The following is a 26,476-nucleotide window of genomic DNA, read 5'->3' as shown; positions in this document are numbered from 1 at the left end:
AAAGTGGATATGTTTATAAAACTAAATGAACTCAGAAGTCACATATTTAGGGAAAGGTTCAAATTGCATACTTTGTTGATACGGGAGCTAATTATATATGCCATGTATTTGAACCATTAGGATGATTATTTGCTTATTGGTACAAGTATATTTGTACATATATATTCTGAACGAATTGGATGCTATATTACTATGTGAGTATAAGTACAAGAATTAATATAAACAGGCTATAAAAATATCTAGAAATGTGAATATGAACATATTTATTTTTAACATGTTTCATATGATCGCAACAGGTCTAAACTTTGTTTTGATTACCTGTTAGCAAAATATGACAGAGACTTATTGAAGTTAAATAGGACGATCACCAGATATGCAAATCCCTTTAAATAATTTGAGGAATGATAACAGAGATCCTGTTGCGTCGCTATAAATATATATCAATGATTATTTTTAAGATCGTTTAATCAGTTGCGGATAATATTCTCAATATTTTATGTATAGTGACCAGGTAAAAAGTATGTAGATAGTTGGCAAAACTAAACAATAATTGTTAAACGATGCTGTTTGCGTTAACCAATTAAAAGGAATTAAAATAGACGTAGCAAAAGTTGCTTGATATGAAAATATATTGGAACATTTCTATAGAAAGGAAAATTTCATGATCTTGTGTCAAATTTGAAGGCGATTGCAAGACAAATGTAATAATTACTAATCTTTTTAAGTAAATTATTTTCATTTTTTTTTAGAGGAAGATTTACTGCTGAGAGATATTAGTTACACAAAAATAAATTCGCGTAAATCACACAGTTTAAAAAAATGAACAGTATTAGGTTCATTTTCCCAAAAATAATAAAAACCTTTGGTTATTGCGTATCCAGTGGCATATTTTTTTTTAATTAAAATATTTTTAATAAAAATGGATAATTTATTTTCCCGTCAATCATTTCCAATTTGGTATATAAATACAGGATGGGTCATTTTAGCAAGTGAGAAAAGTTTCAGATATTTTTTTCCCTCATTTAATGGTGTCCACAGACATATGTTTGGATTTTCGATAAATTTTGAAAAAAACTAGATTTAATGTTTGTTATTTTTACGGATTTTTAAATTTGTAAAAAATTTCCTAAAACGATTCTTTTTAAGAATTTTTTATTCAATGTTTCAGTCAAGTCATCATCAGTTACATTTCAAATTTATTTCCCTTTCGGCCGCCTTATTTATGTTGAACGAAAAGTACAGAAAATACCAATAATGTGCCGAAGAAAAGTAATAGTTCTTTACAAAAAGATGCTATAATAGATGTATTTACAGTACGGTTTGCTAACACAATTAAATTAGTAAAAATAGGTTTAAAACTCATAACTATTTTCTCTATCTCTTGTACTATCTGAGATCTCAATATATGCATTACCAAAATAGCCCCTCCGATATAAAATTTTGTTGTGAATAACTTTTCTTGATAACATTTTGTAACTTTTTACTTTTTTGAAATTTCCCGGCAAACCACTTACGACGACGTTTGATGTTTTATTAGAGCTTCTGATATGTAGAAAAGTTATCAAAACTTAGTAATACAAGTTGTTCTATATATATATGAGGCATATTCTTGCTTGTGACTGTAGATATATTTATTTAATAAAAAATTTGACTAGATTTTATTCAGAGGTCTAGGATCAAGAGACGAGACAAGCTACAATAAGTTCTACAACTGTTATTTGCAGTCGGGATAAAAGTAATTTAAGAAATTATTCAGGGAATAGATGAAGAAAAACTCCTAAGATAGAAAAATGGGCGAAAAACGACATTAACGAAAATATGAAAAAATCTTCCTGATCAAATAAAATGAAGACAAAGTTCGCAGGATTAATGCGAACGGATTTTGTAGCTTCAATTGTGAACGAGAAAGCGAATGACTCGAAATTAGTTCTTCGACCAACTTTGGTGACTTATATCCCTTGTAATCGGAAATCATAGGAAAATGGATGAAGTCTAGAGTCGTCTCGAGAAGATTTACCAGCTTCCGAAATAATAGAAATGCAGAGATTTATGAAATTTCAGAAGCATTTGAATTTGAGGAACCCGTTTTTACCAAAGTTAGTTGTTTCGTTCGAAAATACATTATTCCTGTAAAGACCAGATCTTGGTTACAGTTTAGATGTTATCTGTTCTGTCAGTGGGACACAACCCATCCCGATTTTTTATGAATTAATATTAATTGGAAACTAATCTAATAAATAGAAGCTTTTGTAATCTGGTGTCTCAATTGTAGACCTCTTGAATATTTCATTTCTATCAATCAAAATATGATTCACCAGAAAAATGGGGCCAGCTCTTTATCACCCTGTAAACATTCTCACCTGGACTTTCTGGCAGACCTCTGTCGGTCTGGTTTTGACCAACCAAAATATACTCCGTTGAGATTTTGCCCGCATTAAAGCCTTGCTCTATTAAGAGCTTAGCAGCGCTGATCATACCATCGTTCAACTCGTCGCTGCGAAAGTCACCAATAAAGCAAATACCAATGCTGATCGAATTGTGGAAATTCCTCACATCCCATCCTCTCCCTACGTATATGTTTGCGTCGCCACCAATTATAAAATTATAACCGACATCATAATTACCTAGGGTAAAGTGATGGTTTTGGAATGACCTAACGAGACCAGAACAGCTTGAAAACGAATCACACCAAGGACTTACACTGTGGGAAATTATCACGAAGGTTGTTGGATGTACCAAATCTACGGTTGCCCTAGGTGGTTGTGCTCCCCAATGCCTCCTGTTGTATACTCTGTGGTCTCCTAGGCGTTCTACGTCATCTTCATCCTCAGATGTATTATATAATATCACAAACACGATTATGGCACTTATTGTAAGTATTAATGTTCCACCGATAATTATTACATATTTGTTTTTGTACCAAGTTGACTTGCTCTTCGGCGGGGTGTTATGCCATATTAATCCTTTTTGCCGCCATCCTAAAACAAACAAATAATCGCGTTTAAATAAATATTTCTTGTGAATAAGTGTTAGAATAAACAGAAAGATGTAGAAGCACAAGCTACAGGAAACAGGGTACCTTTTGAGTATATGAAGCTACCACAGATTTAACAGATTTAGATATTAATTCAATTTAGTCGCTAAGGAACATTTAGTTTTTATGGACTTAAATATTTGACTGGGCTAACACCTGCGGCGTGTTTGCGTACTGATGTTACATTTTGATATTGTGTTTGTGTTGCTATGGAAGCAACAAAAACAATTATTTCTTTGTACTGTTCATAGTCCAATTAACTAAGCCTTTAAATCGAAATTTTGTCAACTTGGCTGAATTTTTGATATGAGTTAACCAAACATATATGAGAACAATAAGTGAGAGTAATTTTTTGTTCAACCCCCGGCCAAGGGTGGAAAAAGATAAAACAAAGGGCTTTTTCAAGATAACTCAAAAAGGGTAAGAGCTAGAAAAAAAAGTTTTGCATGAAAGTTGTAAAGCAGAAAATTCTACATAAAAATGGTCTCTTAGCTTTTTCTTATACTATTAAAATTAACAGAGTTAGGGAGGCTAGAAGTTAAGGGAAGATTTCAGAAATTTAATTTTGTTAAATCGTTAAAATTAACGATTAAAAATTTGATTTTTTGTTATAACTTTCTTATTAAAAATTAAAAAATATATCTATTTCTCAGAAAAGAAAAGTTACATATTTTAGAGCAGATTGAAAAAAAAATTACAAAATTCAATCATTTTTCTGTTTGTTATGATTTTTTTTAAATTTCAGAAATCCTCCCTTAACTTCTAGCCTCCATAACTCTGTTAATTGTAATAGTACAAGAAAAAGTTAAGTGATCATTTTTATGTAGAATTGTCTGCTTTACAACTTTCATGAAAAACTTTTTTTTCTAGCTCTTACCCTTTTTGAGTTATCTTGAAAAAGCCCTTTGTTTTATCTTTTTCCACCCTTGCCCGGGGGTTGAACAAAAAATTACTCTCACTTATTGTTATAATATACCTTAAACTAACTCATATCAAAAATTCAGCCAAGTTGGCAAAATTTCGATTTAAAGGCTTAGTTAATTGGACTATCATTTTGGATTGAATTGGACGCAGTTAGAAAGAAACATTACTTTGGCTACAATGGAACATTATTCTGGTATGTATGCCATACTTTCCAGATTGAAGGATTTGTTATTTCGGCTTGTTCACATAAAAAACCTATTCAAATATGCACATATAGTCAGTTGGTTTTACGCGAATTTTTGTCCTACAATCGTGTGACGCTCATCTGATTTCTTGGTCAAGATGTCAAGGAATCATTTTATGTGGTCAGAATTAGCACTTCGTCTACCAGAATGGAAATTGGATAAAAAACGTCAGCAGATAAATAGTCGGGAGAATCTGATATGCAATAGGCCAGGCTTCTTATAAAGAGCCAAATTCTATACAGGGTGATTTCATTTTAAATACAGAAACTGCAGGAATATATTAGTTTCCAAAAAATAAGAAGAGTTTGCTCTATAATTTTTTTCCTGGGGGACGTGGTATTCGAAATACAGGATGTTCAAGTTTCCAAAAAAAAATATATTTTCGGTCATATCTTCATATTACGCTGAACGATTTGAATGAAATTTATTACAGCGTATTCACTTAATTGGACATTTTATTGAATGTAATTCTCGTGGCATTAACCATTGCTGTGCTACTGAAGGTGCCGCTCCGTTTTCAAAAAAAAAAATTACAATACGCCACTGGCAGTTTTTCTATACATAGATTAGGAGAAGTCAAAGGTATATCGATGCGGAAGGACTTAGTTTTGGACAATTGTTGTAGGACTCGTTACTTAATTACTTATTTGGCCTATTTGCTAACGTTATTGTATTATTTAGTTTTTGATGTTTTTTAACATTTAACACCCTGTATCTCGAATACCGATCCCCGCAGGAAAAAAGTTTATAAACCAAACTCTACTTATTTTTGGTAATGAATCTAGTCCTGCAATTTATGTATTTAAAGTGAAATCATCCTGTATATGTGCATTTTCTTTATCTTTTGTCTGTTTAACGGTAAGAAATGACAAATATCTGGGGGCACTTTGCCACGTAGCAGGGCATGCATAATGGGTAAGATACGTTCCCTTTGCAATTCCGAGAGATAACTGTTGTACTAGAAAAAAAATCGATTTATTGTATAGAAATTTGAGTTGAGTGGGATTTATTGTTTATATTTTAATGAGTTATGTGTTATTGTAAAACGTGTAACAATTTTTGTGAAGGATATCTAAGTGTTATTATTAAATAAGCGAAGTAAATTTTTTATAATAATTTAATAAGTCATCTTATCTTTAATATCGAAAACAATAGCGATATTCTAATAAAACAATTTAATAAACCAAAATTAATAGAAATATAAAAACATATAAACAATTACAATTGTGAAAAAAACTAGAAATGTGTGTTCTTTGTGACAAAACAAGCTGTAAGGTTAGTGACAACAAATGTATGTTTGCTTAGGGGTGGGGGTATTATTGCTGAAAATGCAACTAGTTCGGTTATAGTCAGTCATCAAATACATAATATACGTATATGTATTCAAGTAGAGCCTGTCAAATTTCATCTATACTTGCACGAGTAGAACATTTCAAAGTTATTTGAAAAATCTAAAGCCTCTTTAACCATTTTAGTTCGCTCTAGCGACTAGACAAAACAATTTGCAATAAATGTAGGTATTAATTAAAAGATGTATATTTTGACGCTGAAAATCTGTGGTATGACGTTAACAACAAATGAAAGAAGTTGTTGTGCTGGGTAATAGTGGCTTAGTTTTATTCTTTTTTTTGCTGGCAAGCTCTCATTTTATATACGAAGTATATAATAAACCAAAAAGTATCCGTATTAGCAGCGAAACATATAGCAAAACTAAGTAATTACTTTTTCGTCACTTGGAAATGACTTCACTGAACAAAGGTCGTGATAGTGTTAGCATAAGGTGCAATCATAATAAAAAAAGTATATTAAAGCTTTTAAATTTCAACTTTCTATAGTGATAATGGAATAATTATTACGTTATATTACGAGAAAATCTAAAACATTTTATAATTAGAGGTTTAGTATACAAAGTATTTTATCCCTCTGCCTGATATCTCGAAAACAAGGGGATATTTAAATTCTGTAAAAAATGTTTTATAGTGTATACCTATAAATAATTTCAGTTCGGAATACAAATGGTAGGAAGCTTCATGTGAAGTGAAATAAGGCAGTTTTTCCATTACAAGAAAGTGAAAAACCATTGAGTATATTTGAGTAACTTTTATAATTAAAACATCTTCCTACTATTCACTAGTTTCCGACATATTCGAATCTGAGACTTTTTTTTGTGAAGATCAAATATTTTACCAAATTCTTTAAAGTTAATGATAGATCATCTATAAAAAGGTAACAAAACTTATTTTATTTAGTTTCTTATTATAAATCATTGTTATTGAGAAATGTGTACCATAATACGTTTGTACAGAATTTAGATTCCTCTTTAGATTAAAAGTACAGAAGTAAAAAATCAAAAATAACATTGTACTGTTTGATTTTCAACTACAAATGTTAGTTCTTTGTTAGTAAAAAGCGGTTAGTAAAAATATGAATAAAAAATACCTGTGTGGTAGTTGAGAACCATATTTTATGAATACCTACTTAAAAGATTAATAATAAAATCACGGATTTCTGTTTATATTTTTATTAAGAACTTTTGTGATTAACATATCTATAAACATCTATTCACAGTATCAAAATTTCTCAGAACTGGAAAGAAGTATCGATAACCAAATGTTTTTAATTTATTTGTCAAGTTATAGGTATGCCACATACTGTATGAAGCATCTAATTATTTCTATTTTAAGTTAGGGTATATTGTGTCACTGCTGTACCACTGTGTAGAGAAGGATAGTGTTCTAATCTACTAGTGTATCTAATAGTGCTTCCGTAAAAATTGTTTCCCTCAATTTCAAGCTATCTATCAATATTTGGTGGACAATAATTTCAATATTTTTAGTACAAAAATAAATTTATTACTGATACATTTTTATTTTTTGATATTACTTGTTTTCTATCATTATAACGCAATTTTTTTGTGTCACTTCTAATTGTATTTCGGTGAAATATATCTGTACTTGAAGACTAAGGCTAAATAATTGAAAACAAACAATTGCTACTGTCACCTATTTGAGTTCATGCACTCTTGTGTAGCTGTGGGAAAAATCGCTTTTAATTTAAATTTGTTTTGTGTCAAAATTGTAACAGACAAGCGAGCAAAAATTTTTCCAAAAAGTTACACCTCTACATGTGATTACCAGAGAGATTTGCACCATCGTTTAGGAACTTGGTAATTCTTTAGGTTCATTAAGAACTGTCAATAGAACGAAATCATTTCCGTAAACAGTGAGATTAATTCTGGTGTTTTATGTTTGTCTGAATATTTTAATAATATTATCACATAGGCAGTTCATTTTTTTAGCTAGAAAAACATTTCAATTCTCAAACAGTGGACGCGTTTTCCTTAACTGATTTAATCATTTCATTCGATATTCCTTTCAATTTGTTTAAAATTATTAAGACTTACAATGTGTATAAGAAACTTTAGTAATATATAAACTAAGGACATCAGTTAAGCAATGGATTTTGGATTTTTGGATAAATTCAAAATGTTTTCAACGAATCGACTTGAAATTTTGTAAAGAGCTTCATAATATCTCAGAAAACATCGTAGGGGCTTTTCGATTGATTAACAATTTTCATTATTATTAACAATTGAATGCAAAATTTTTCGTCTCTTTTCGATACTTTCTTTTCACTAAACCAACAATTTTATTAATATTTTTTCATTTCCCTACGATGTTCCCTGCCTTTAAGTATATAATATGAGAAAATATTTGTTTTTTTTTTGTTCCAAGACCACCAGAAACCTTTTCAGCCATATTCTGCCATATTCTGAAAAAAAGTGTCGTTGCTTACCATCGCTTACAGTCACCAGTTTGAATCTAAACAGTTTTCCTTGAAATTTCCTGAAAATCACCTTTCTTCCAGCATCTAGAATGGCGTTATCCCATAAGAATGTTTGATCCGAGAATAAATGCAAGTGATAAAAACTAACAAAAATTATTTAATTTTTTCGTGAGGAGAGTGCTTGAAACCTTTTCAAAACTTTAAAAAAATGTGATTTAATTTTCTAATTTGAGGACACCCACTATCCCTCCCCCCTCCGGACGCCTATTGTTGAGTAAATATACATAAATAACAGGAATGTTGTCGAGAATAAACAAATTGTTGAGCTCTATGTTAGTTTATAGCAAATATGATTTAAAAACATTCAGAGAAATATTCGTGACACTTATATAAATTTCAAACTTGTGTCTGCAAGAAACAAATTATTTCGTCGAGAATTAAATACAGGATGTCCCAGAATAACGTGTACAACGGAAGACCACAGGTTCGTGGACTAAAAACAGGCAGGTTTAGGTTAATTCACCTATATCCCAAATCGCTTCATTTGGCCGCTAGATGGCCTCAAAGTTCGTGAAAATTTGGTGAATTTTGTAAATAACTTCGATTTTGGGGTATGGACTTTTGCTTTCAATCTAAACATTTTGAAGTTATACAGAGTGTTTTTTAAAACTTGAACTATCCTACAAAATTGATATATGATGATAATATCCATTCATAACCTTTTCCTCTTTCGGATAATAATGACAACTATTTTTTATTTGATAAGTGATACTATTTGGAAGTTTTTGGGCCTCTTATAGAATTTTGATCAAATGAGCGGTTTGGGTACAAAAAAATATTTTTTAAATGCATACATTATCTTGCTGCTCATACAATACTTAACACAGTGTCAGTAGGCTCTGATTTTGTAGGTTGACTGTAATTTCAGTTTGATCTTTAAACCATTGTACCTGCTAATTCTGATTTACTAGAAGCGGAATAACAAATATTCACAATGAAAAATGTTCAAGAAAACCACATGCTGTCAACGTGAAACACTATCAGCATGAATTTCGCATCAATGTTTGGTTTGCGATCATTGATAACATTATTGTCGTCCTTGTTATTCTACCCCATTCTACTGAATGGGAAATTTTATTTAGAATTTTTGCAAAGCCCGAGATATTGGATGTACCATTATTACTCAAAAGCTAATATGTGGTTTATGTATGATGTCGCTCCACTACATTTCACTGTAAATGTCCGGCAGTATATGAATCAAGGATACCCTCGTCGATGCATCAGTAGAGGTGATAATGTTCTTGTTAATTGGCCTGTGCATTCACCAGACTTAACACTTTGCGACTATTATTTTTGGGGCATTCTAAAAACAACAATGCATGCTTCCATATCTAACACTGAAGAAACGTTGTGGAGGCATATCCAAAATGCTTTAAGTGTTTTAAAAAATAACCCTTAAGAACTGTAAAAGGTGTCGTTTAACTTTCTTCGCCGAATTAACCTTTGTTATAGATAGTGGTTATTTCACAAGAGGCCCAAAAACTTCCAAATGACCTATTAAATAAAAAATAGTTGTCATTATTGTCGGAAAGAGAAAAAAGTTATGAACGGTATATTATCACTGTACATCAATTTTGTAGGAGTTCTGTATAGCACCAACACGTGTAGAAGAAAACTAATCAAAATCGATTAATACGTTATTAGTTATTTACAAAATTCAAAAAAATTTCACGAAGCGATTTTGGATATAGGTGAATTAGCTTAAATCTGCATATTTTGAGTCTGTCCGTCTTTCGTTTTACACGTTATTCTGGGACACTCTGTATAATCTTAAATAAATATAATTAAATATAACCTTGTTTAAGGAGGTATATCGGGGTCCTAGGGAAGTGAGGAACGTAGGGGGGGTCCTATGCTTTTCTCATGGGACTAAAGCCCGCTGCCAATTTGAACAAATTAAATTCTATTGAAGTTATTTGCGATAAACATTATCTATATAGCAAGGAAATCTACTCATGCACATAGCATACATATTGACTAATTAACAACATAAAAATATCATATTTAAGTAGTTTTAAATTATATTTAATGAACGCATAAAGACTATGTAGATGTGGCAACAGCGCTAATAATTGACTAGCAGTTGTACACACTGCGAACCTACAGACCTCGGACATCGGAGATATTGCGCGTCAAATTCGGGTAAAGATGCGTACGCGTACAATATAATTATTATATATATCAAATATATCGTATTATCCTCGCGAAGATTTGTATCCTTTATTTAAAATCCGTATATCATATGAACTGATAAAACAACGAGAATTATGTTAATTTGGTTCTAAAGAAATGAAATGACTCGCGCCCATCTCTCGTCCAAGTCGTAGAAAATGTTGGATGCAATTTTGAAGGTTCTGTGATAGAAATTACATTATTACTCACTGTTCGTGTTTTTCATCTCTATTTTAGTAATGTTACAAAAGTTTTGCAACTATAACTAATTTTTTAGGTGTAAAGTTTGCTTCCTTTGTTATTCTGTACAAATGCTTTTATCTCAAGTATTACTATATTAATCAAGTAAAGAAAACTTTATGTAACCCTAAATATTGCTGGGTACGGATTACGATGTTTTTATAAACCATTAAATATATTAAAAGGATTTATCAACTATATTTTTTATTCCAATAATATATCACAGCTTCTCCTAGTCTTTTTTAATTAATCTAGTTTTTTAAAAACATTACAAAAAATCATCTGTTGTGGATAATTTATTGTTGATAACAATGTACATGGGATTTAGGAAAAATGTATATGTTTGAAATCAATTTCGTTTTTATCAAGTCTTTCAAATGTATTCCCTCCTTGCTGTCAGCTGATTGCGACGTTGCCACATTAATCCTCAAGCAGAAATGCAATTATTGGTTTCTGTTTCTAATTAATACAGCTGTACTATGTTCAAAACTTACATTAGTTTTACATCAAAAATAAGATAATACTGTGGTAATCTATGGAAAAGTTTAGTTTCACAATTTCTACATTTTTTTCTCAGTTATGGGCAAAAAAAGAGCCGCACCATCTTCGCAATATAAACCTGACCTATAAATGAACAACTTTCAACAACAATATCTCAAAATCTAGATTAAAAAAATTTTCAAAAAAATATGACGCACAGAGGAAGCACTGGGTAATACGCTATATAAATTTCAAATACATCTGTGCATTTGAGTAAACCCGATATACCTCCTTAAATAGCAATAATTTGTGAATGCCATTATCGGTGTATATTTCCGTAGGTGCAAATACTGTGTTATTTCAGATACAAAACCCACCACCAGGTAATAATAGTAATTCTAATTGTTAGTACAGAATGTAGAACCACATGCACTTAATCTACGTAGTTAGTAGTGGTAGTAATGCGAAAAATATCTTACCAAATCTTTACCGATCTTTAGTTGTCCGTCATAATGGGGCCATTTCGTGATTAGTTCGTAGACGTTCTTCCCTGGACTTTCCGTACTCGTAGTTTGATTATGCGAAACAAGTTTATATTCTTTATCTAATTTTTCGCGCTCAACTCCATCCTTTAACAGTAGCTGTGCCGCTTCGATCATAGTATCGCTTAGCAAGTCGAAGCTAAAGCTTCCCATGAAAGCTATATCAATTGTGTCAGGAATCTGAGCAGGCTGTACGTTCCATCCCCTTCCTACGTAAATGTTTCCATCCCCACCAATTAAAAAACTATACCTGATGTCCGACAGTCCGTCAGTGACGCTGTTACTTTGAATAGTCTGTACCTTTCCAGCGCACTCTTGAAATGTGAGGCATGGTCCTCCTCCAGTGTGTTTTATTATAACTATTGGTACCGGGGACGTCATATTTTCGACACTTAGTGCGGCTCTTCCGTTCCATTGAGTTCTATCCAATACTTGATGAGTTCCTAGATTTTCGTTATCTTTGCTGGAAGGCACAGTTGTAGTAAAGTCTGAGTTGTCTTTCAATGCACTGTTTGTGTAATGTAGTATAAGAACAACAACTCCTATTGTTACCAATAAGGCGAATGAGATCGATACGAATATTCTGATAATTTGTTTTTGTTTACTGAGGTTTAAGTCTTGCTCCTCGGAATCTGATTTTTCACATTTTCCCAGTTTAACTACAAATAAACAAACATGTTTTAACATTGTCGCCGAATATTTGGTCGAGTTGTCTGCCACTTAATATTAATATGTTATACGTTACCCAAAAATGTTTGGATTTTGATTTTCAACGCGAATGTTAAAATTTTTAATTTTAGGTCAGAAAAATATTTTCTGAAAAGTTAATATTAGACAACTTTTTGCTTTTTTGATATTGTTTTTTCCAGGTCAGTCGAATATTGTGAAGAAATTAGTTATTTCTCTTCCAAGAATGAAAAAAAAACACCGGCAAGAAACCCCGTTTCAAATTAGAACGAGAAAGTTTAATGAAAAAATAATTTCAAATGATTACTCTTTCTAAACCATCATACATCAATAACAAAAAAGGTTTTCCAAATCACTTTTCAATTTTTATTTTTTTTTTTCTAATAAACAAATATAGTTAGATGGCTTTTAAATAAAAATTTAATTTCTAAATGTAACACCTAACAAAAAATCAAAATAAAGTTTGAATAAAGTAATAGTTCATTAAAATAACAGAACAAACAGATAAATCATGGGTAGTAAAACTGCCTAAAATTAAAAATATAAGATAATGAAAAGTATGTAAGTGATTCACTCTATTTTGACCACCCCTAATTAACTTTTTTGTTTTTAGTTATAAAAAAAATTTTGAAATCCGATTTTTTCATGAAGTTTTCGAAAATGATACTAGAAAAACAAATAAAGTTTAAACAAAATGGCCGCGGATGTTAACTTTGTTAATTTAAATGGAACGTCCTGTATATTTTTATATATTTGAATAGAACGCGTTCCCTGTCGAACACAGTCATATAGGGTTTGTTGGGTACATCCCTAACAATAAGCGAAATACTATTAAAAGAACAAAATAAGGTTTTTTATTAAGAAAATAAAATATCCTGCAATTGTTAGACCTCATTCAGGCATTCTGCCTTTTTTCTAATTAGGTAAGGATTCTACGTGAAATTTGAGGGTCGCTTTATTAAATATTCCCTATACCTAGGAGTTGTAGATTTTAATTTTTAAAGAAAAAATTTGACAGATGCAAAGGTTCGCGGAGATGTAACTCTTTTCAGGATCGTGAAATCAAACAGATTTCGTATGCAGATTAAAATTTCCTTTCAAGCCATATATCATTATTAGGATTGCCGTTACTACTGTAAGAGATATTTGCAATTTTTTGGACAGTTTTTCTTGTACCAGAATCACTCCAAAACAATTGAAATAACATGACATTTGTCAAGATAGTAGTCAAATTATTGTTGTATCTGAATAGTGTTTGCCGAAAATTTAAATAAAAATGCCTGGGGATCGCTTAAATTATACTAATGAGGATTATTGTTTGTTATTTATGGAAAATGAGACAAAATAATTTCAAGAACATGTAGAGAATCTGCTGCTTTTTTCCTAAATAACAAACAAGTTAAAATAATCCTCATAAGTATAATTTAAACGAACCCCAGGCATTTTTATTTAAATTTTCAGCAAAAATTATTACAGACAAAACAATAATTTGATAACTAATTTGACAAATGTCATGTTATATCAATTGTTTTTGCAGTGTTTCTGGTCATGGCCAATTTGACAACAGGCCTGATACGAGAAAAAGTGTCCAAAAAATTGAAAATTGCAAATATCCCTAAAAGTAGTAAAGTCAAATGCTTATATGGCTTGAAAGGAAAGGAAGAGTTCTAGATATTTTAGTTGTGTTCACCCTAGGGACATTGCCATATTGCCAAACCTTCAAATTTTTCGGAGAAGTACTTTCTTAGATATCGATCGATGCAATTTCCGGTGGGACACTCTGTATAGTTGTTAACTCTAAAATTGTCGTTGTGATTTTAATATTATAAATTATTAATGTTCTTCTCCATGCTCTATTTTATTGACTATAATATTTCAATTTTCTACTTCTCTGTTACTCATTTTTATGAAATTATAATACGAAATGTGAAACAATAACAATGTTGTCATGGCATTACCTGTCACAGCCTACCATATAACGTTGTCCATGAGTCCAGAAATATCTGAAAGAGGTCTAATTACAAGATATCTTATTTTCTTAATCTTTTTTAATAGTACCTATCTCGCTTATTGTTAGAGATGGATCCAACAAACCCTATATGACTACGCTTGACAGGAAACGTTCTATCCAAACATGTAAAAATATACAGGGTGTTTAATTTAATTTAACAAAATTAACATCCATTTTGGTGGACTTAATTTGCTTTTCTACTATTACTTTCATAAAAAATCGTGCAACTTTTGTATGTCACAATTTATTATTACTCTAAAAAAAAGAGGTAATGGAGGCGGGGGTCAAAATAGAGTGAATCACCTTGTACATAAAAATAAAAAGGTTACGAAATAACATTATATGTGAAACATACTCTTTGTTGCATTAATCTTCTGTGAAACAATCATATTAAACACTTCTGGTACCGTATAACTATTTCAATTTTATTTCAAAATATAGATACTTACACTACGAAAATTATATAGTAAACTATAGCAATTAATATTTGTATCCACATTTATTAAATCAGATGTGCCCCAATATAAAAAACTTGGATCACGTTGTGTCATGTTAGTACCAAAAACGAATTAGTAGTAATAATTTTTTTCTATTGTGGGTTAAACAGTTTTCAATAATTATTTAACAAAGAACCGCAATTTTTTATGCTTTAAAGTTTACTGATGCTAATCGTCAATATAGGTAGGTACTTAATGAAATGTAGGTACTGCATTAGTTTATGAATTAATAAAGTTTATATATTTTTCTCAGAATTTATTAGAAATAACTAGTAATGTGTAGCTAGATAGGCACTTTCTTTTACCTGGTAATAAATACAAAACAAGATACTTATTAAATATGTATTTTTTTTGTCTTTATCAATTCCCGTGATCCTGAAATCCCAACGAATTCAACCAACTATGTACATTATATTTGCCAATCTAACATTACATTACTCCTTTTTTCACAAAGTATTCCTTGTTTTCCTAAAACATCTTACTATGTAGTATATGTAGGTAGGTATATCATAAAGTTCGAACCAGACAAGAACTATTTTCAGAACCGTTTATGTAAGTAAGTATTTGCAACATTATTTTTTATTGTATAAGTGTTTTAAGTAGCATTTTATCCATGCAAGAATGTTTAAACGCAAGAACGTAGTTCGAGCATTTAATATTCTTAAGGGAATTATTAAAAGGCAATTAAAACACGAATGCAATACAACGTTTTATCCATAATCACATCACAATCATATTTGTGGAGTCGGAATTATTGGAATTTATTAAAAAAATATTCGCACGACTTGATATTTCTTACTAGTACTCAATAAAATGTGGTAGGTTTTATTATACCTACTGATTGCTATGTTACATTGTTTATTATCAATTATTTAATAAACAGTTCTATTTGAATTTGGTAAAACTGCAAGAAAGTAATTGTGTTCCTGTGGCTGTTTTTGAAGAAGCTCGAGAAGCTATTTTCCATTTATTGCCAACGAAATCCAGGGAACATTAGGAAAAAGTGTTCGCCGAATTTAACGCATCGAGGAAAAAACGGAGAGTAATGACAATAAATGAAGAAGTAATGCTATTGTATTTTTTAAATTTGAATAAAAAATATGCAATTTCATCTATGTGGTCGAAGTATTCGATGTTGAAAGCTACTATAAATGTCTACAAACATAGAGATATTGGAAAATATAACTAGCTTACTGCTTATTTGAAGAGTGAATCGAGAAGATACAAAACAAAAAAATCTGCAGTATTGGAAAGAGCACATATTGAAGAATTTTTGGACGGGGGCTTCCGATAAAGAATATTTAATGATTAAGGTAATATCTCTTTACCTTTTACAATGTTAGGTATATAGAGAACTTTGAATTATTTTAGGTTGCACTAATAATGGGGGTTTCTGGTGCCTGTCGATGCAGCGAATTGACAAATTTGAAAATTAGTGACGTACAGGACATTGGCAGTTACTTACTTGTTTCAATACATGACACCAAGAAAATTTATAATTCTAGAATGTATTGCGTGAATGCTGTTGAAATATGCAGAAAATATATTTCTCTGCGCCCAATTCGCCTAACACAAGTTTCTTTTAAGATACATCAATCAAAAATGTCTGTTGGAATCAACACATTGACAAAGGTACCCTCAATAGTTGTTTCATTCTTGAATATCGCAAATCCAGAAGCATATATTGGCCATTGTATGAGGCGCACTTCAACAACTTTATTGGCCAATAAAGATGCTGATCTTACAACCATGAAACGCCATGGTGGATGGAAGAGCTTCTTTGTAGCAGAAAAGTTATGTTGAGGAGTTTACATCTAATAAACTTGAAATTGTAAGGAAAATCTAAGGAAAATATACCCTTACAAAAAGAGACATCCCTAACTTGTGCAAATTCTTCACAATTTGATCTGCAAATAGCTTATAGTGTGGATACTGCAGCACTGGCAAGTCATCTACCATACATAAAAGTATTGTCCCAAATTGGACCCTTGTGGAACTCCTAACGAAAAAAGTTAACAGAATCTGAGCTTCTATACACGACATGCTGCTATCGATTTCATAAAATGACACATATAATTGTAGTAAATTAATTAAAAAACCAATTTCATAAAGTTTTTTCGGTAGTTTGTCGTGATTACTTTAACAAATACCGTAAATGCAGCATCCACCTGATCGTTAGTAGCAACCACAGTCTGAGTAAAACAACAAAAACTTTCACCACAATATTTTTATGAAAGATAATAATCACTGCAGTTTTACAGTTGCGCAGAAAAAAATAAATCGTGATCCTTCTCCTTTCAGGAAAATTTGGATATATACATTTTTAATTTTCCTTCTCGGGATGGCAGAGAAAACACGAAATTGTGTCTAGATTATTATACACGAGCAATAAATCAGCCAAATTCAGCTGCCCAAACCTTACGTAAATAATTATTCTTCCTTGTCTGAAAGTACATAATCTTTCTCCATGAAATTAAACACGCTTTTATGTTACAGAAGGGAAGCAGACACATCTTACATATTTATTTTTCCTTTTTTTTATGTAAAGAATTCAAGTCTTAATAGAAAACATACCTGATAAAATGTCTATTAAACACTGCTGCTGCTGGATGAGATTTCTCTGATATACAATCAATTTATCACATTCTGTCGAGTAGTTTCCGAATTCCTCGTTTAGAAAACCCACGTGCTGGCCTTTTGGATATTTTTTTTCACTAAAAGGTTTCCCGTTATTGTTTTTAAGCATGAAATGCATTCGGTTTTCGAAATCGTTGTTATTTGACATGATTTGTGCAGTCTAATGTATTTCTTATATACTGCGCTACACAATTCACAGAACTGAGCATAACTGTTACTTTTAAAGCCAATTTTGTATTTGGTAGGGGTTTGGGAAGTCCCTTGGTTGTGCAAGAATTTGTTGTTTACTACAAAATAATAATTTTTAGAACGTAGATATATTAGCGATGTAAAAAATAATTAATGTTAACCTCTGAGGAGATAAAATGATTACTGCTAATATAAAATAAATATTTTTTTTATATATTATATATACTTGGGGCAAAAAACGGGGATTTTTATTAAATAGTGTTAAACAACTATGTTAATGATATTTTACGTCAATTAACTTGATTGATTTCGCAACAGTAATTTGGAATTTTACTAGAGGTTTACTCCTTTTTAACTCTATTTTTCTCTTTATATATTTTTTTCATAAACGCGTAGATAATATCTAGCAATTAAATATATGTATTTACAGCGGAAATGGAGAAGGAAGAATTAGTGGAGTCAAGATAGAAAGTTATGCTGAGGAGTGCATATTTAACAAACTTGATATTGCAAGGAAAATCCAAGGAAAATATAGCTGTTCGTTACAAGAAGAGACATCCGTAACTTGTGCAAATCCTTCACAAACTTCGGCAGATGGTATGCGTTCCGAAAATGATGGCAACAATGCTACAAGGGTTGTTATTAACGGAAAAGAGGTTAAATGTGATAAAACAAAAAACAAAATGGCTATTACTATAAATGTAAATGTTAATGTTAATAAATAAATAAATTATATTTGATTTATTATAGCTTTATTATTTTTTCATTATTCTACTAGTGAAATTCAGTTACTTTATTCCACTAATGGATAAAGTATCACCTTAGACGGTTCATATGTGTGGATAAAAGTCCGACTGTGGATTGAATTGTGGATAATTATTTTAATTGTAGATTATTAAGGCCCGGTACTTGTCTCGGTTTAGCCTTGGTTAAATAAGCATATGATTAGACTGTACATATACTGATCTATTTTATAATAGTATATTCACAGGCTAATCGCCTGAAAAATAAAGGTAATTAAAAACTTAAATCTACTTGATCACACATTTTTAATTTGAAACCTGTCTATTATCAAATTAAAAAATAGGACCAAAAGTCATTTCAATACTGCCTATTTTCTTCAGACATTCTAAGTAGTGCAATGACCTTTCCAAATGACATTTAAAAGTTTTATTTTGCATTCAATTTAAGTAAACGAATTAATATTTTCTCCATGTGCATACGAATGTTTGTTAATAGAATGTATATTATTCCGATTATCCCCATTCTTTTCGAAATTCTAGAACAAGTGATACTATAACTATCTAAAATATTTAAGATAAACCGATTCATTGATTGTGAGATCTGCGATTAAGTTCGTCTCTAATATACTTTAAAAAGTAGGAAACAAGCAATTAAATGAATGACTCTTTCCAAGAAAGGACAAAGCCTGATTGCGTACCAATTTCATCTGTAAACAATTAGGTAACAACATTTATCTTTATTATTTTGCAATTTTACTCACTACTAACAAAGATTAGTCTATTTTTAGGTAGTGGAGGAAATCATGTTTGAGACTGAAGAGAAGGAAAAGATCTTAATGAAAGCATGTCCATTGTTACAATGGACAACAAGAAAAACAATTACTATCAATAACGATTATTATGATTTTGCAATAAACTAATGTAACAAAGCTTTAATTGATTTAAAACATTATTTTTTTTTAGATTAGGATATTTACTGTCAATATACCTAGAACTGTTATAAACATTGTAAAAGTTTTTGTATCAATATTGACATAATTTCTGTTACTATAGATAAAACAAAGTGAACAATAATTATGAGATTTATGTCATTTATCATTGTCAGACACGTAAATTGTTATACGCATCGTTGCCATCGGTTTCACAATCTGGATGAGATCTGTTATAGATCGCATCATCAGGTATATTTCTATCCTTCTTTCAGCTTAATTAAATATCTAATTTACTAAGTTGCGCCGACATGGTAATTTCCATTCGGGGTTGTTTTATTCCAGTTGGAATAAAATGTTTTATTATTTATTATAGACCTCATTATTTTTCTTTAATTTCATAAAATTCTTTTCTATTCCAACAAATATATCTGTGTTTTGTTTTCCGCCTGAATAGTTTTTAGATTTTAATAGTTTTATAGCAACTTACCGGTAAATTTTCTTATTTTTTCTACTCATTATATGAATGAATTGTTTGCTGTTTTTTAGCACCAACTACGCTCGACATAATTAGATACAATTATACATCAAAAGACAACTAAAATCATAAAGGAAATCGTTCGATAACGGGGAAATCGGCGACAATGGCTAGCGGACCGATTGTGACAGCTCTAGTCATTAATGACCAGACTTTGGAATTAATTCTTTGGAATACAAAAATAGACATACGATATTGGAGAAATATCAGTACAGTTCTATTTATCATATTATTGTACATTAGATTTACATTAATTCTTATTATTGTGGCCAATTACTCAAATACCTGCACAACCATATAGAGATTTAACAAAATAATCAATTCTACCAAAAGATTACGTTTATATCTTACCATTTAGTTTACCTTCATACACTTATTTTTAGAGGATCTATAATAGGAAAACTGAATTTAACAAAAAAAATGTAAATGTATTATCCGATGCCGGTTGGTCTAAATTGCATGGCCGCGAAAAATTTTTATTATCAACAAACCAACAGTGAGTGCATGGATTTATTTGTTCTAATTATATACTTAAAATTATTTTCAGATTGCGGAATTACTTTTAATAAAAATATGAAATATATTTGCATCATCTATCATTATAAGTTCTATTTTCGGTATTAATGATTTAACATTTTATAATGAAATTTATAACAGAAGGACGTACAGTTTCTCAAGGAGATGGACGTCAAGTGACTTAGATATACAGGGTGTTCCATTAATATTGTGAAAAAATTCAGGGGGACTTTCCTTGACCAAATATAAGAAAGATAGTTAGTTCCATAAACCTATGTCCGAAAATGCTTCGTTTCGGAGTTATAGGGTGTTGAAATTTAGAGAAAATACAAGGTTTTTACTAATATCTGGAGAACCCTAATTCCGATTTTTTTTTGAAATTTGGTATGTTTGTTTATAAAATCGGTAGACGTCTTCTGACGTAATTTGATTTATTTTAAGTCGTTGATTTATTTTATTTATTCCAGCGGCGTCCGGGGATTTACTCCTGTTGATAATAATAAGTAAACATATGAGACGTCGCTGCTTTTTCTTAGGTGTCATATTTTTTTTCTAATTATACGATTAAAAATACAACTTTTTTGTCTCTTTACTTTTTTGATATCTTGCTTCGTTTTCGAGCAAAAAATTAATAGCTTAAGTGTGTGATTTTAATAGTACTTGAACAGTGTCAATTCCTTCTTGTCAAAATGAATTACACAAATAGTGAAATGTCCGATATGCATTTTCTTTATGGCCTTACCAACGGTAATGCATTAGCTGCCAGGCGCCTCTATGAGCAGAAATACCCTAATCGTATAATTCCTCATCATACTATCTTCACCCGTCTTCATCAACGTCTTAGTGAAACTGGAAGTTTTCGAAAACTTACCGCAGGAAACGGGCGACCCCGCACAGCAATAACCCAATAATTACAGGAGGATGTACTTCATTAAATTGAGGACACTCCAACAACAAGTACCCGACAGATTGCTAGAAACTTAAATGCAAGTCGTTCTACAATTTTCAGGATTTTAAAAAATAATCTTCTATACCCTTATCACATCCAATGGGTTCAGGCACTTTTACCGACTGATTTTCCGTTAAGATTAGATTTATGTCGATGGATACGACAAAAAATTGGGGAAAATCCGTAATTTTTATCAGAAATACTATTCACGGATGAGGCGAATTTTTCTAGAAAAACCACAATGAACTTCCATAATAATCATATATGGGCGGACGAGAACCCAAATGCAATATTAGAAGGCCATCATCAACACCAGTTTTCACTTAATGCATATGTCGGAATTGTGGGAGACTACTTAATAGGCCAATTTTTTTACCACCGAGGCTTACTCGCCGTTTTCTTGAGGATGAATTGCCGGCACATTTAGAAGAGATCCCATTGCCATTAAGGTTGCAAATGAATTTTATGCACGATGGTGCTCCACCCCATTTCAGTTTAGCTGCACGTGAATATTTGAACAGTATCTACCCAAATCGTTGGATAGGTCGAGGAGGCACTCAACCCTGGCCCCTCAGGTGTCCCGACTTAAATTCATTGGATTTTTTCCTTTGGGGTCACCTCAAACATTTGATTATATGACTCCAGTGCAAACCATAGACGAATTAAGAAACCGCATTGTCGCATCCTGTGAAACAATTAGATACACAGCCGGAATATTTGAACGGGTTCGTCAATCAATGTGTCGTAGGATAGATGCCGGTATTAGAGTTGAAGGTGCACATTTTCAACAACTGTGGTAACGGCTGTGTATGTAAAGTATTTTTCATATCATTGCTGTTTGTTAAATATTTTTTCTTGTGTCTATTAATATTAGTTATTTAAAAATATATTATTTAGTGAGTTATTGTTTCTCAGCTTGTTACATTGTTTTTCCTTCAAATGTATTGTTAAAGTTGATTAGTAAATAACTAAAACATTGAATTTCTATTTTTGTTTTCTACTTCCCTTAAGAATGTGCATATGAAAGGATATTAATTTTTTACTCGAAAACGAAGCAAGATATCAAAAAAAGTAAAGAGACAAAAAGTTGTACTTTTAATCGTATAATTAGAAACATATATTACACCTAAGAAAAAGCAGTGACGTCTCATATGTTCACGTATTAATATCAACAGGAATGAGTCCCTGGACACCGCTGGAATAGATAAAATAAATCAAATTACTTCAGAAGACGTCTACGTTTTTATTAACAAACATATCAAATTTTAAAAAAATCGGAATTAGTATTCTCCAGATATTAGTAAAAACCTTGTATTTTCCTTAAATTTCAACACCCAGTATCTCCGAAACGAAGCATTTTCGGACATAGGTTTATAGGAACTTCCTTTCTTATTTCTGGTCAAGGAAACTCCCCCTGAATTTTTTCGCAATATTAATGGGACACCCTGTATAAGTGCTATTATTTTAAAATACGAGTATATGATTTCTTTGGCCAAACTTTTGAATTAATTCTATTCTGAACTGGAGAAATAAATTTTATTTTTGATTACCTTCTCGAATAAGTAAATAAATGAGTAATTTTAACTTATTTTTAATACTGGGCTTTTTGATATTCTGCGCGTAATTATTTGGGATATATTTAAATTATTTTGTCACGACAGTCCTATGGAAAAGATTATTGCGCTATTTTGAACTTAATCTGTCAGCTTCAATCTAAATTATCATAAAAACAAGTGGGATAATAATAATGATTCCAGCATCCTGCGTTACTTAGAAGTCGTGTATGTTTAATCATTAACTTTTATAATGTTTTTTTAATTTGATACAATCATGTTTATGCGTCTCAGGTAACGTCACTCAATATTCTACGAATATATTATTGAAACCCTAGAAATCTAAATAATAATTATTTGTATAGAAAAAAAGCATATGCCAACCCAAAAATTATTCATCAATTAATATATTTCAAGAATATGTACTAATTACCGTCAGTTTCTTAATTAAATTCATATATTACCGTTAGTATTAATTTTTATAATTTTCGCAATTAATTATCATTTCATATAGAGTCAGTCATAAAGAACGCACCAAGCTGCAAGGGTATAAAAAGATAATGAATAGAAACAAATGTTAACCGATTTTCATTTGTTTTCGGCTTAATAGTCATAACAAAATATTCTACGCACATTGTTTTAATTATAATCTACTTAATGTAATCTTCTACCCAACAATTTAAAAGAAATATTTTAAATTTTTTTAACTAACTTAAAAACTAGTAAGTGAAATAATTTCAAATTGGGCACATGTATTTATGTAAACATTGTCTAAAGTCTGAGGCCTTTTTCTAAAATTTAGATGCTCCAGTGGCGGAGATACAGGGTATCGGCAGCATATTTTTAGTATGCTTTAATATGTATAAGTAAAATAGTACGCCACTGCTATACGGTAACAATCATGATATTTTCGGATTCGTTTTTAAATTTTCGAAAAAAGCATGATTTTCGAGTAAAACTTAAAAAACTAACTGAAAACACTTTACTTAAATAACATGACAAACACTAATCATTCGGTTATTTAATCGAATAGTGAAATTAATATTAATCATCATTTTAATGAATTTACTTGAATAAATGCTCAACCATATCTCCATTTCAATGAGCATAGGCGCGACATGTTTTTAGTAGCGAAAATGTAATTAGTTCAAAATTTATTGTTGCTTGAATCTGACTTTATTTATTCTTTCTTCTACCTGCTCAGAATGTCTAAGTTGCTATCGCAGCGTATGTACTATGTAATTTTAAACCGAATTTTATTCGAATATCGAAGTGTGTTTTCAGTTCGTTCTTTAAGTTTTACTCGAAAATCAGTCATTTTTCGAAAAACATAAGAGAGCAGTAATTTGAAAGACGAATCCGAAAATATCATGACCGTAAAACAGTGGAGTACTATTTTAATTAGAAAAGTATGCCACCGATATCCTGTATCTCCGCCACTGGAGCATCTACATTTTCGGAAAAGACCTCAGATTTTGGACAATGTTTACATAAATACATGTACCCAATTTCAAATTACTTCACTTATTAGTTCTTAAATTATTTAAAAAAAATTAAATTTAAAATAATAAATGGCCCATTAAAATTCACCAAGAATACGAGGTTTCACTTTTAGTCACCGTTTGATGTTTGCGAATAATTTCAATGGTTTTAATGAGATAAGTCAGTTTTGAAAGATCTTTGGTTTGGAAGGTCTTTGTTGCACTTTACACTTGAAAACAAAATGAATATCAAAGTCTGTTATTATTATACAGTTTCTTGGTCATCTCTGTGTATTTATTATATTTTTTTAAAATGTACTATTTTTATTTAACTGTTTAACATTTAATAATGTCTAATTTGGAATGCATGTTTTTAAATAAAGTCTAACCAGCGTCTGTTACAATTAAATGCTATTCTATATTATTATCATACAAATATATTATTTAAATGGACTAGCAACTTGATGTAAATAAAATGTAAATAAGCACTTCATCACTGCTCGAACAAGGAGATATCAATTGAAAAATATTTATTAGCATCATGATTTGAAATATATTTAATTTCAAATGTATTAAATACGTGTCAAACACGACTTATCTACTTACATTTTGATCCTTGCTTTCACTTCATTGATAAGTATGAGGTTATCAGCAAGACATATTTTTATGACAAGTTAATCTCTATAGCACATAAGTTATCAAAAAATTAAAATGAGGTCGATACATCTCAACATATTTCGGCAACACATTTTTTAATTTATCGGTTGGGGAAAGAAACTCCAGACTCACCTTTCTGGTTCCTTGCAACGACATTAACTGCTTGTCGATGACGCGAATTCACTCTTATTAATTTCATTTTTTTCTAAGTAGTCACAGTCATCTTATTAGAGTACGAATTTAACTGTGGGATAAGCGTACTTCGCGTTAAACCACACTGGCACAGTGTAAACAATTTCTATATTCGTTCCATGTTTTCATACCGCTGCTTGCTGTTATTCCCTCTCGTGTACAGACATATTTATGGCAGTGTTTTATATCCGCCACTTAAGACAGTTAAAATTGAACCCACTTATAAACGTGGGTTATATTTGTACAGGGTGTATTTTATGACCAATGTAATAAAATAAGGGGTCATTACAGACACGAAAGCCTTAATCAACCAGAGGCCTAAGGTTATTGATTTCCAAGATAGGGGGCGTTAAAGTTTAAACAAAAAAACCTTTTTTGTAATTACTCTGAAGTTGTTTGACGTAGATTGACGAAACTTGGGGAAGCGATGTAATAACTAATTAAAGGGGATAATTCAATGTATTTCTGTATAAAATTGTCACCTGGTGACCCAGATTCGGGGGAGCCTTATCATTACAACCCGCGGAAAGACTATGCCACTGAGTTTTCAGAAAATTTAATAGGCGTATGTCGTACCTCTAACAAAAAAGTCTCTTGCCTTTCCTTTCTGAAATTCCACGTAATTCCCTCACAGTCTCAGCTACACACTCTCCGTACTTGTAACGAATTTTCACAATCTTCACTCGCCCATCCGTCATATATCGCTCCATTTTGTCTCATCGGACTGAAAATGGCGCACAAACTTAATCCTGATAATTTTCCCCGCCGAATAATATAAAGTATATCGATTGGTGGAAAACATTTAAACCAAAATCCTTACTTTTTAAGCCAGTTGCAACTATTTGGGACAAGCTATTTTAAATTACCATAAAAATGGTGCGAATGCCGTCGTAGATAGATACTATTGTCTGTGACTGCAATTGAAATATCTGCTCCGTCGAGCCCCAGCTCATTTCATTAGAGTTGCCAGGAACTTGTTGAATGAGAATCTCTTCAATCGATAGGTTGGACGAAATGGACCCAAACTTTGGCCTGCTCGATCTCCTGACTTAAATCCGCTTCATTTATTTTTATAGAACCATCTCTAGGCCACGGTTTATGAAACACCAGTAGAGAATGTGGCGGATTTAAGAAAATGAATGTAGATGATGCCAGCAAGGCAGACAAATGCCAGAATTGAAAATGTACCCTTTCAGCACCTTCTAAAAACATATATTTTTTGTTTCTTCTGATACCTAAGATGTTTTTAATTTGTATTGTTACTGTTAGTTATTTTTGGGATATTTTATAAAATTCATTTTAAAACTAATGTGTAATAAAAATTAATAAATAATACTGCATTTCAGAGAGAAAAGGCAAGAGACCTTTTTTATTAGCGATACGACATACTCCTATTAATCTTTCTGAAAAGACA

At 31.1% G+C, this 26,476-nt stretch overlaps 2 protein-coding genes across 3 annotated transcripts in view; both read right to left on the bottom strand.

Moving 5' to 3' along the window:
• The window catches only part of LOC108914272 (peptidoglycan recognition protein), a 37,534-nt gene extending 12,378 nt beyond the window's left edge, over positions 1–25,156 (bottom strand). Inside the window, exon 1 of the mRNA XM_018720046.2 lies at positions 25,003–25,156. Within this exon, the coding sequence (XP_018575562.1) occupies positions 25,003–25,069 (67 nt within the window). The 5' untranslated portion in view covers positions 25,070–25,156. The remainder of the gene's footprint in view (positions 1–25,002) is intronic.
• On the bottom strand, positions 1,601–17,498 carry LOC108914271 (peptidoglycan-recognition protein SA-like). Of its 2 annotated transcripts, none has more exons than XM_018720044.2 (3): positions 17,253–17,498; positions 11,432–12,142; positions 1,601–2,978 (listed from the first exon to the last, which is right to left on the bottom strand). In XM_018720044.2, exons 1-3 carry the CDS (start codon positions 17,461–17,463, stop codon positions 2,296–2,298), a joined length of 1,605 nt encoding a protein of 534 aa, XP_018575560.1. In that variant the 5' UTR covers positions 17,464–17,498; the 3' UTR covers positions 1,601–2,295. The 2 variants fall into 2 exon arrangements, with proteins under 2 accessions (XP_018575560.1, XP_018575561.1); XM_018720045.2 differs by having other exon boundaries at positions 2,858–2,978; positions 11,421–12,142.
• Positions 25,157–26,476: the final 1,320 nt, after the last annotated feature.

The sequence above is a fragment of the Anoplophora glabripennis genome, unplaced genomic scaffold (genome assembly GCF_000390285.2).
Source record: "Anoplophora glabripennis isolate ALB-LARVAE unplaced genomic scaffold, Agla_2.0 scaffold877, whole genome shotgun sequence".
Taxonomy (NCBI): Eukaryota; Metazoa; Arthropoda; class Insecta; order Coleoptera; family Cerambycidae; genus Anoplophora; species Anoplophora glabripennis.
Note: the sequence above shows the minus strand (reverse complement) of the source record. Positions and strands in the feature narration are given on the sequence as shown.

Coding starts and splice junctions, on each gene's coding strand:
- LOC108914271 (XM_018720044.2), bottom strand. CDS start 17,463: ATGTCAAATAACAACGATTTCGAAAACCGAATGCATTTCATGCTTAAA. Junction 12,143..17,252: donor TTTAATAGACATTTTATCAG/GTATGTTTTCTA, acceptor GTTTATTTGTAG/TTAAACTGGGAAAATGTGAA. Junction 2,979..11,431: donor TGACGGACAACTAAAGATCG/GTAAAGATTTGG, acceptor TGTTTGTTTTAG/GATGGCGGCAAAAAGGATTA.